The sequence below is a fragment of the Artibeus jamaicensis genome, unplaced genomic scaffold, assembly GCF_021234435.1.
Source record: "Artibeus jamaicensis isolate MK-2021 breed Jamaican fruit bat unplaced genomic scaffold, CSHL_Jam_final contig_519, whole genome shotgun sequence".
Taxonomy (NCBI): domain Eukaryota; kingdom Metazoa; phylum Chordata; class Mammalia; order Chiroptera; family Phyllostomidae; genus Artibeus; species Artibeus jamaicensis.
Window position 1 is genome coordinate 31,703,620 of NW_026521871.1, and position 12,257 is coordinate 31,715,876.

Genomic DNA, 12,257 nt, shown 5'->3' on the forward strand with positions numbered 1-12,257 from the left:
GGCCAGAGAGGTGGAGGCTGGGTCTGGTCCCTGGGCAGCTGGTTTGTGAGCTTTGGCTCTGCCGCAGGGCCTTTCACTCCCCTCTTGGGCCCGGTGGGCCAGGCTGGCAGATTCTCCTCCGAGCACTGACAGGAGCTCCACGTGGGCAGGGCCTTTTGATCTGGCCACTGCTGAGTCCTGTTCCAGGCAGGGAGTCGGCCCTTAGTCTTTGCTGAGTCCACAAATCCTCTCAGCCATCTTGCGAGATGACGACTGTTGCACCCATTTTCAGATGAGGAATTTGGGGCTCACCACGGCTGTGATGTGACCTTCTCACAATCACACAGCAAATAACCGACAATCTGGATTCCAGCCCCAGACCCCGCATGTACTGCTGTAAAGAACAAACACAACCGTAGCTGTCAAAATGTTTTGCAAAATGAGAGGTTTGGAAATAATTGATACCAATGATAAGACTCATGTGAGTAGTACTTACGATGTGAACTGCATCTTAGGAAAACGGGAAACTCGCTTATCTGGTGACTCATTGAAACCAGAAGGGCATTCTTTTGGATTTTAGGCCTGCATTGTTTTTGTGTGGTTGTGGCAGCGGCAGCTGTGGATCTGAGGAAAGCAGGCTCGAGTGTGGTGAGTGACCATGTGGGGACTCGGCCCTGGACATCTGGAGGGGGAGCCTCCCACTGCTCACGCCCACCTCTCTTCGTGTCCGAGGTGGGGATGAGTCCACCCTAAATTCAGAGTGTGGGGTGGGGAGGAGTGGGACAGCTGGAGCCCCTGGAGAGAACCTCCAATTTAAGAACTCTCCCTGATTTTATCATCTAGAGGAAATCGTGGAAGCTAAATCAGAGGAGATGGCTGGGAAGTGCATTATGGACCAAAAACAATAGTTGATCAACATCAGACACAAATAAATGGCCCACGATCTACTGCCAAGACCACGATCGGTTCCCAAGTGGTGGCCTGGCTGGCTTCCGGTCGGGAGAGTGCAGGGCTAGACAGCACGTCCTGTAGGTCACAGAACTCCTGGTCCAGGTCATGTCTCAGCAACCACCTGGAGAAGAGTCCAGCGCCCAGACAGAATTCAGATTCCTCCGCCTGACTCAGTCCACAGGACTGGATGTGGATCTTCTCACCGTCTGGTCTCTGAGACCTTGACCCAACATCACCTGGAGAGTCCCTGCCTGCCTGAGGGACCCTGCCTGGGAAGAGGGAAGTCACACGTGTCCGTGCAGGTGCAGGGTGGCTTGGCTCACAGTGCCCGGAGAGAACGCTGTGAGGTGGTGCTCCCCCGACTCCAGCAAGGCCTCATGCCACCTCGCCCCAAATACTCTCGATGAAGCTCATCTTACTAGAACAGACTTTAGCTTAGAACTTTAACCAGTGTTAAAACACAAATCCCTCCAAAGGGAATATAAACCAGTATCCTGGCAAGTCATGCACACTTTAGTATAAAGTCAAATTCAATCTTTCACTAAGAGCTTTCCACAATGATATCCTGAAGAGACAGCAAGAGAGAATAAAGGGTAAAGGGTATAGTAATAACTGTGTATGGCGTCAGGTGGGTACTAGACTCATCAGAGGGATCATCTCTAAGTTGGATAAATGTCTAACCACTAGGTTATACACCTGAAACCAATATAATGTTGTATAGCAACTGTAAGTGAAAAAATTATTTTTTATTTTTAAAGGAAGCAATGAAAAAAATTTTTTAAAGAATCTAGAGCTGAGTTTTCAAAGGCTAGCAGGGTAGCCTGTAGGACTTTATAACATCTGATCTCGTTATTTATCCATGGCCATAAGCAGATTTAGTCACACTGGTAAAAGCCCCCAACTCAGAATCACAGGGCAGGATTCTACCCTCCAGCTTTCCCGCATACAAGCTGTGTGATCTTGGGCAAGTCACTTAACCTCTCTGAACCTCTCTCTTTCATCTGAAAAGTAAAAGAGATACCACAACCATCCCAGGGGTGCTGTAAGAATTACAGAAACTGGAGTGTGTGGAAGGTCTGCCCATCTATAAATATTATTGTCCTTGGGTCTATGCCACCACATTCTAGAAGCTGTACTACTGAGCTTCATCTATGAATGGCTACTGGGGCTGAGTCAGTCCATGGACCACAGTGAGTCCAGTCAGAGCCAGCCAAGCCCATGCCAGATCAGTGGACCCTTAGCCAACCCACAAACATGTGAAGTTTAATAAGTGGTTGTTGGTTAAGCTACTGAGTGTGAGGGTATTGTATCATCCAGCAATGGCGGAAACAACATAACAAAGTTAGGGTTCCTGACATTTAAGATTTTAGGGCCATGTTCAATAAAAATTATTCTAAAACATATCTGACTCTTATCTGCCTTCTTAAGCAAAATAAAGAAACCGCAATTTAGTCTTCACTGGGTCATTTGTGCTTATCATAGCGAAAGCCACAATGCCCACAGGGGTTATGTACAAAGCAGAGGCTTTAGAAATAATTCCAGTCTACTATTCTGCTTTGGCCTCAGAATTAGTCCCTAGTTCTTTACCATTTTCCTTGTAACCAATTTTATCAGCTGTCTTTTTTCGCTGCTGTCATTGTGTGCATTTTAAGCAGCAGCTTCGATCCAAAAATCTAATGTGCTACAGCGAGTTCATCACCCTTCCTTCCAGAAACCCACCTAAGCCAGTTAGAATGGGCTCCAGAGTAGAGTTAATAGGCTTCAAGTAACGGCCTGGGCTTGTTTTCTGAGCATCAAAAGCATGTGCTTTCGTGCCCAGATTTCTACCCTCAATTCTGGCTTCTTTGAGTCTTTTTTGCTCCCTGCCTGGTTCTCCTCTGGGGCCCAGCAGCAGAGGTGGCCAGGGAAGGAGTGTGGGATCCAGGTGGCCGGTGCAGTGCCTGCTGCTGTCGGAACGCAGTCTTCCCTGGAGAGGCTGGAAGTAAGCAGCCCACAGGCCTGTGCGGGCCCCGCCTCCATCTCTGCCTGCCTCTGGGGAATCGAGTGTGCTGCCTGGGCCGCCCGTGTGTGCGTCCATGACAAGTGAGCACGGGTTCCCCAGAGCACAGGGCGTCCTACTCGTCTCCGTATCCCCCACCGCACTCAGCACGCAGTAGGCACTCCCTGTGGTATGACGGGCGAAATGAAAAGATCTTCCTGGTGGCCCTTGTTTCTATGCGCACAGGGCTTGTCCCCATCAGAAGATTAAGAATCTACAAGCTTGAATATAGAATTCGTATCCAATTGGAAAATATTTTAAAGAAACAGGAATAGTTCCTGTTTCAGGACCTAAGTTTATTTCTGAACTGTGCTATCAGGAAGCCCTGGCAACTAAATGAAGGGGACAGAGCCAAGTAATTCTACAAAAGAAAGTAGAGATTTTTTTCCCTCTGTAGACTCTCCCAGCTCTACCTTATTGTTTCACCAAATGCCTAAAGACCACGTTCTCGGCCAGAGGATCTGGACCTAGCAACTCGGGAGGAGGTGCCAGTGGATGTGCGGCCTCTGTTTGCATGCCGCCTGCCTCCCTTCACTCTGCGCCCCAGAGGCTGACTCCCATGATGGCACCAAGGAGCCTCTCTGCCTGGGCTTCAGGTGGGGTTCGGCCAACGTGGGGCACTACCAAGAGGGGGTTGGGTTGGAGAAAAGGGAAGTCGGGGTATTTCTTCTCCACTTTCTCCCCTTTTTAGGCCCCTCCACGATTAATACTCCTGCTCAGTGGCCTTTCTGCCAAGGTCCTAAATCTTCCTGGGGTCCATTTCCCCATTTCCTCCTCTTGCCTGTTCAAGCACGGGGGTAGTAAAAGCTTCCCACAGCCCTGGCTGGTGTAGCTCAGTGGATTGAGCTCAGGCCTGCGAACCAGACAATTGCGGTTCGATTCCCAGTCAGGGCACATGCCTGGGTTGCAGGCCAGTTCCCAGCAGGGGACGCACAAAGGGCAACCATACATTGATGTTTCTCTCCCTTTCTCCTTCCCTTCCCCTCTAAAGATAAATAAATAAATTTTAAAAGCTTCCCACAGTTGCTAATTGCTCAACAGTCCTTGCTGGTTCCCTCAGTCCTACCCACAACCTCTGAAACTGGTCCCTTCACGCAAGTATTTCATCAGGACCACCGCGGTTGCTCCTTTTTCCTGGCGCTACCCTGAGTGGCGCCATCTGTACAAAGTCTCACTTAAGAGATGTCTAGTCCTGGCCGGGTAGCTCGGTTGGCCAGTGAGTTTGATTCCGGGTCATGGTACATACAAGACAACCAATTAGGGCAGGGATGGGCAGAACAACAAATCCATGTTTTCTCTCTCTCTGTTCCCCTTCCCCTCTCTCCCTCTCAGATCAATTAAAATTTTAAAAAGATGTCTGAGATACGCCAGGGCTCTCTCTAGGGCAAGGAGTTCAAAGGAAGTCACAGGCTCTTTTCTTTCCAGCTTTCAGAACTCACTACCCATTTTGGCACCATCTCAAATAAGCGATAGAAAATGACGGCATGCCCCAATCTCCCCCTTCCAAGAGGAGAAAGGTTTGTTCATTCATGCGTCCAGTCACCAAATATTTACTGAGCACCTGCTACGTGCCAGGCACTGTTCTGACGCTGGGGAAATGATGAGAATGTACACAACAGACGCCCTGCCCACACGGTGCCTACAGTCTAATGCCAACTGTCTCCTGGAAGTCAGACAGCCCACCGGAGGCAGGGCTAGAACCAGAGAACTGAGTTTCCTTAAGGCCCGAGCCTTCAGCAGATTCTCAAAGGAATAGATGGCCCCAAAGAGGTTGAGAGTCACCAAGTTAGATCAAATTAACTCTCAAGTTTCTCCCTTGAATTGTGGAATAATGACTCACTCCCAGAAGTCTCATCGACTTGAATTTGTGGGAGCAGGTTGCCACACCTGTGGTGGCATAACACCCCCCGCCCGCTTTTCCTTCCCCCTCCCCGCTCCCCTCCATATTCTCCACAAATCCCCTAACCCCTCTTCGAGTTCCTCCCACTTCTATAATTAGCCTCACATGCTTCTCTAAGTCCTTCCCTCCGGGCCCACAAACGTTGGCGGCACATCATGTTGACGCACTGTTTTTATGAATGGGCCGGGGTTTGGGACCCAATTCAGAGCTATGCCTTCTCCGAAAGCCTGTTTCCAGTGAAGGCAGTGAGAGCCATCCCTGGGGAGAGCCACGGGTGACCGGGGTGAACTGAGAGGGGCCGTCAGTCTCCCTAAGCCCTCTGAAAATATTTGCGTTTGCTAAGAAACATTTAAATAGGCCATGCAGGCAACCCAATACTTCCCCTGCTCCGGATCAGACAACAGAACAAGGGCAACAGAAAAGGTCACCAGGCTGCCAGTAAAGGCCCCCTGCCTCCGTCTCCCAGCTCCGCACCCGGCAGACACCCCGCTCCAGCCTGGTGTCACTCCAAGCCCCTCTTCCTCTCCCCGAAAGCCCCCTTCTCCCAGCTGCCTCACCTGAGGCTGAAGAGAAGGCCCACCCCAGGGAGAAAAGACAACAAAAAACCAGAAGGGCTGGAGAAGTGGAGGACCTCATCTGAGGCTGCACGGGGTGGCCCCTGGCCCCCGGGGAACCAGCAGGTCTTTGTTTCCCTTCCGTGGGATGGTCCTGGCAGCTGGCGACACTGCCCACACTGGGACAGGGGCATGTCCATTCCACAGCATCCCCTGTGAGTCGAGCCCCCTTCAGAAGGGGCCAGGGATGTATTTATAGAAATGCCTGAGACTCGCTTCTCTCTCCCTTGCACTTCTTCCCAACTCTTTTAAGCTCCCACAATTCCCAACCACAATGAAATCATGCAGCAAATGGGGAGATGTGAGGGGGAGGAAGAAACAATTTTTAAAGGTCTCTGGCTTTGAGTAGTGGGTGGGGGCTGTTTGGGACACGGACAGCAGGGGCTTCCAAGACTAGCTCGAAGTGACAGAAAGCTGCTGTGGCGGCTGATTCCCGTCCAGCCTCCCTCCAAGAGTACAGCGGAAAAAACACCAGGGCATGTTGCAAAATGATCTTCCGTCCTTCCCCTGCCCCAGACAGATGGAAGAGAGGAAAGCCGTAGTCATCATTTACCTGCTGAAATCGGGAGGACACTGTTGATGAAGGCAGGCTGAGACACGACAAAGCGGAAGAAAAGCTGAAGGTAGACTCCCAGAGTCGTTGGATTCAGGATCACCATGCTGGCTGGGGTCTGGCAAGTGTCAGGTTCTCAGCAGCCTCTTGTGCAGGCTGCCCTGGAGCCTTGCTTATCTCTGCTTTTGTCTTCCCCACTGCTGTTCGGCTCTCTCTCTCTCTCTCTCTCTCTCCCTCTCTCTCTCTCTCTTTCTCCTTTCCCTGTGCCTCTACGAAGAAGGAATGCCAACCATTTCCCATTAAACCTTCTCCGTACTACTCAGGGTTATATTTATCTCAAGCACTGGATAAAATGTCCACATTAAAATTAAGATGTCAGAATTTTTTGGAGACTGAGATAAGTGGCCATAGAAGAGGTGGTGAAAAGGCAGCTAAGTCCCTGCTGCGTGGAAGCGGTGCTCCAGGGCAGGTAGACTTCCCCTCCGATTACCCACCGGCTACTCCCTAGTGCCCTGCAACAAGGCAGAACCGACTCTTCGGATTCCAGCTGAGTTTCTGTGGACACAAATCCTTCTGCTGTCAGACTGTGACACTCTCACCCACTGGGAGACAAAGGTGAGGTTGACCTTGGATTTTCTTTTCCTCTAACTATCCAATAAAAACTGGGGGCAGAGGTGTTACATTTTCCGAAACAGCTTTTTCCATGAAAAGTGTTTATTCTCTCTTTAGAAGTTGCAAACTTTATTCCATGTAAAGCAAAATAAATTTAAAAACTCAATGGATTTGAGAGTAAATGATTATTTATCACACTACATTAGAATGCAAACAACCAGGTGGGAGAAGGTATTTGCAAATGATACCTTAATAAGGGGCCAAGATGCAAAATGCACAAAGAACCCATACAACTCAACAACAAAAAAAACAGTCCAATCAAAAATCGGCAGCAAACCTGAACACTTTTCCCAAAGAGACAAACAAATGGCCAGCAGATATTTGAAAAGATGCTCAACTTAGCAACCATAAGGGAAATGCAGATCAAAACCAGGAGAAGATACCATAGCACCTCCCGCCTCTTGGGGCGGCTGTTATCAATAAGACAAGAAACAAGTGCTGGAGAGGCTTTGGAGAAAAAGAAGCTCTTGTACACTGCTGGTGGGAATTACAGCCACGATGGGACACCAAGTGGGCAGTTCCTAAAAAATTAAGACTAGAGCTACCATATGGCCCAGCAATCTGTCCTCTGGGTGTCTAACCCAAAACTTGAAAATATTTATTTGTAAAGATATATGTTCATTGCAGCATCGTTTATGGTAGCCAAAACATGGAAACAACCTAAGCATCCTTCAATGGACGAGTGGATAAAAAAGAAATGGTACATATATACAATGGAATACTACTCACCCATAAAAAAGGATGGCATATTGCCAGCTGCAACAACATGGATGGATTTTGAGAGTATCATGTTAAACAGAATACGTCAGATAGAAAAGGGCAAGAACCATAAGATTTCTCTAATATATGAGATATAAACCAGAAAGCAACAAATGGACAAACAAAACAAATAAACTCATAGAGACACAGACTAAAATCTTGAGTGGTCAGCACATAATGCAGTATGCAGATGACATATTATAGACTCGTACACCTGAAACTTACATAATGTCATTAACCAATGGTGACCCCCATTAAGATTAATTTTTTAAAAATTATATTTGGAGGAATAGCATCATTGACTTGATGTTTGACTAGACAAAATTCTTCACATAAAAACCTTTGCATCCTTAAATGAATACCTCTTCTGAGTTTATAAAGCCTGTTATAGACGTCCTTAGATTACTAAAATAATTAAATAACAATCCACAGAGTTGTCCATTTTGGTGTAGTTTATATATGTCCCAGTGCCTTGTGGGACTTAATTCCAAAAAATGGTTTGGTATTTACTGGACTCCGGGGTCCAGCAACTGGTCCTCACTCTAGGGGAAGGTGGAGGAGGGCAGAGGCAAGATACAAGGCGAGTCTCCACAGCTCCAGCACCAGACGGGCTCAACTCCAGCTCCGCTGTGGCAGTGAGCAAATCCTTTGCTCTCTCTAAGCCTCTGTCTTCCCATCATAAAACAGAAGCCTGTTCCCTTTAAAGGCTGTTGGGAAGGTTAAATAAGGTAGCATGAGATGAAACATATGTGAATTCAAATTTGTGTATAGAGGTGGCAACAAATAAAACCCAGGAAGCCATAACAGGCAGGGTGCCAAGGTGGCCAGCGAAAGCCTCACCCATCCGTGTATGCATATACTTGTCCCAACAAGAGGTGGAGTCTATTTCCCTTCCTGCTGAACCTGGACTGGCCTTGTGACTGGTTTTGACTAACAGAATATGGCTAAAGTGACACTTAATAGGGGTGACAACGTCTGCTTTTGCCTTTTCTTGGAAGCCAACTACTACATTAAAAAGTCTGGACTGTTAAATAGGCCACAGAGAGGGGGAGCAGCCAGCCCCCCCCCCCCCCCCCCCCCCCCCCCCCCCCCGGTCTCAGGCTGTCTCAGATGAGGCACTAGAGATGAGAGTCTGGCTAGTTTGGATCATCCAGCCCCATTCCGGCCTCCAGAGGATGGCAGTCGCAGAAATAACCCTAGGTGGGACCAGCTGAAGAACTGCCAGACGAACCCACCCCAGATTACAGATTTCTGAGCAAACTAAATGGCTGTTGTTTCTGCCTTCAGGATCCTGAAGCCACTATGCTGTGGGATGATTTGTTATGCAGCAATGGCTGATACAGGATTTATTAGAAAAAGCATTTGAAAGCATAAAGAATATACTTGGCTCACATTCAAAACAAACAGGTTTACATTCAAAATAAAGAGGGGGCACCCCACTTAGCTGCTTCCAAATGTGTAATGGAAGGATCTGCGATTGTTGGCTAAACTCGGCCAGGAAATTCTGGGCTTGGACTCGTCGACAGTTGGAACCTCAGTGCCAGCAGTGGGCTTTGGGGTCCTGAAGAAAGACGTAGTCTACCTGAGAGGAAGGTGACTCCTGAGGGCCTTGGTGCCAGAATCAGGACTTTCAGCATCCAGCTCGGACCCCCACCCCCACCCCCGAGTAGCCAGAGTTATTTATTCCCTCCCTCAGCATACAGACTTCACAGGTGAGCATGTAGTCGCCGCAGTTGATATCAATATTGTCCTGCTTGAAACACCAGCTGGTATTGTTTTTGAACTTTTTCTAAACCACCTCGTGTTGCTATTTAACCTGTGTCAGCGTCCCTGAAGATGGGGGACTGTCATGTAGCTCTGTGTACCCACAGGGCCCCAGGAGAGTCAGTCCCTGTCACCTAATAATAGTCCTGAACGATATCAGTTTAAGTTGATCAAATCATACCCTTGTAGGGTGAAAAGTAGGGAAAGTGGCATAACTTCTATGCTCCAGCCGCACCGAACACCTTGCATTTCTCTGCACCCCTCTGCGCCTTTGCCCATGCCGCTGTGGGGCCCAGGCCTGGTACAAGGGAGGGCTCTGGTGAGTCTAGTGAGAGAGGGAGGGTCTGTGGACCCGAACACTGGAGGCTGCACACACTCATGCAGGCCACTAGGGGGCAAGTCAGTGCTGAATAAAGGTTATTTCAGGAACCTCTTCTGGGAGGCTGCAGCACAGAGGTATTTATAAGCCCCCAATACCCATTAAATAGTTTTCTTGTAAATTTCCATTTTCCATGTACCACGTGTCTTAAGAGCCTATTTCTTATGAGGTTTCCCTAATTGACTGAAGCAGAAATTATTATCTTTTCTTCAAACCCTCTTGGAAGAGCTCTGAATCTTTCATAATCTAATAACACAGGCTATTAGATTTTTCCAGACGGAAATTATTGTAGATTTGTAAAAGGCTTCTACCAATAAGTCCAACCAATGTTAGAGCCTTCCTCCTCAGGCCCTGCAGGTGGGGCCGTGTACTGCAGAACAGCCTGGGCGACCCACCAACACTTACCATGCACAGGCCATTACACTCAGAAATTCTGCGGAAACACCCATTCCACCGCGGTGGTTAGGTGCACGGATGTTCACGACAGCCTCAAACGTGAAACAGCCTAACCCTCCACGAACATGGCATTGTTGAGTAACTCACAGAACCTCCATCCAGTCGAACGCTACACAGTCATGACCAAGAATAAGGTCATCTCTATACCAAACAACACTGGAAGAGTTTGTCTTCCACAAGCAAAACAAGCAGAAATGAACCTTGACCCTCACTTTGCCCCATACATAAAAATTAGCTCAAAGTAGATCATAGACCTGAATGTAAGAGCTAAAACTATTAAGCTTCTAGAAGAAAACAGGAGAAAATCTTAATGACCCTTGGATTACACAAAGATTTCTCTCTCTAAATTAAAAAAATTTTAACCCTGGCTGGTATGGCTCAGTGGATTGAGTGCTGGCCTGTGAACCAAAGGGTCACTGGTTCAATTCCCAGTCAGGAATTGAACCAGTGGACCTGGGTTGTGGGCCAGGTCCCCAGTTGGGGGTGTGTGAGAGGCAACCAATCAATGTATCTCTTGCACATCAATGTTTCTCTCCCTCCCTTCCCCTCTCCCTAGAAATAAATAAATAAAATCTTTAAAAAATATTTTAAATACAAATTGTATATATTCAAGTTGTACCACATGATGTTTTGATATAAATAGACATTGTGAAATGATAACTACAGTCAAAATAATTAACATATTCATCACTTCACATAGTTACCTTTTTTGTAGTGAGAATACCTAAGAGTGAATCTCCCAGAAACGTCAAGTGCACAGCACAATGTTATTAACCACAGTCAGCAGGCTGTGCGTTAGATCTCTGGAACATACTCATCCGCATCCCTTAAACACCATGCTCTCTGATCCACATCTCTCCACTGCCCCCGCCCCCTGCCCCGTAACCATCATCTTACTCTCTGCTTCCATGAAAAAAATTTCTTAAATAGGACACAAAAATCACAAATCATAACAGAAAAAAAAGTGTTAAACTAACCATCAAAATGTTAAAACTTCTGCTCTTCAAAAGACAATGTTAAATTGAATAAATAAGACTTCCTGCCAAGATGGAGGTGTAGGTGGAAACACTGTGCTTCCTCACACAACCAAGTTTAAAGACAACAAAGTTTTAGTAACAAAAATGCAACCAAAACACAGAAAATTGAACTGCACTGAAGTCCAACAACAACAAACCATTCATCCAGATTGGTAAGAGGGGCAGAGTCAGCAGCTGGTAGAGCAGGGTCGCGCAGGAAAAAACAGCCTGACTGACCCAGGCCTGTAGGCAGCCGTTGGCAGATCCCAGGCGTGGGGTGGCAATGAGCAGACCCAGTGGGGGCGCAAGGCAGCTGGCTGACCATGGACACACATTCACACTCAGATAAACTAAGCAAAGGAGCGAGCAGTGAGACAGACCACGCAGGCTAGGGCCCTAGTGACAGGAATTAAAGCCTAAAAGCACCAATTGGAAAAACTCTAGGGGTTGAGGTGTTGGGAGAAGCTCTCAGGCTCACAGAGACTTTGTTGGAGAGACTCACAGGGTCCTGGAGGGTGCACAGGCCCACACACCCAGGAGCCAGCAGCAGGGGGGCCCTGTTTGCGGGAGGCAGCAAAGGGGACTGAAATCCGAGAGAGAGCAGAACAAACGCCACTGCCCCTCTCTGACCCCACCCTCACAACCCAGCAACTGGGTCGCCCTGCCCTGCTGAACACCTAAGGCTCCACCCCTCATACATAACAGGCTCCAAGAGACCAAAACATTATGGCTGAAGAAGAACAGCTCAAAGCCCCAGAGCCAATACTTCTAAGCAACCAAGAGATAGCCAACCTATCAGATGCACAGTTCAAAACACTGGTGATCAGGATGCTCACAGAACTGGTTGATTTTAGCCACAAATTAGAGGAACAAATGAAGGCTACACTAATTGAAATGAATGGTAATGCACAGGAAACCAACAGTGATGGAAAGGAAACTGGGACTCAAATCAAGGGAGTGGACCAGAAGAAAGGAAAAAATGACCAAACAGAAAAGAATGAAGAAACAAGAACTCAAAAAAATGAGGAGAGGCTTAGGAACCTCCAGGACATCTTTAAACATTCCAACATCCGAATTATAGGGGTACCAGAAGGGGAAGAGGAACAGCAACAAGTGGAACACTTATTTGAACAAATAATAAAAGAGAACTTCCCCAATCTGGCAAAGGCAATAGAT

General features: G+C 47.7%; 1 protein-coding gene across 3 annotated transcripts in view; it reads right to left on the reverse strand.

Annotated features, from left to right (window-relative positions):
• COLQ (collagen like tail subunit of asymmetric acetylcholinesterase) overlaps positions 1-12,257 on the reverse strand; it is a 69,424-nt gene that overhangs the window by 46,270 nt on the left and 10,897 nt on the right. The window contains exon 1 of one of the 3 annotated variants that reach the window (XM_037143943.2): positions 6,036-6,541. The exons of 1 other annotated variant lie outside the window; for it this stretch is intronic. In XM_037143943.2, coding sequence (XP_036999838.2) covers positions 6,036-6,141 — 106 coding nt within the window. In that variant the 5' untranslated portion in view covers positions 6,142-6,541. Of the gene's footprint in view, positions 1-6,035; positions 6,546-12,257 lie in introns of those variants that run through there. One more of the 3 variants, XM_053669497.1, reaches the window with a different exon arrangement.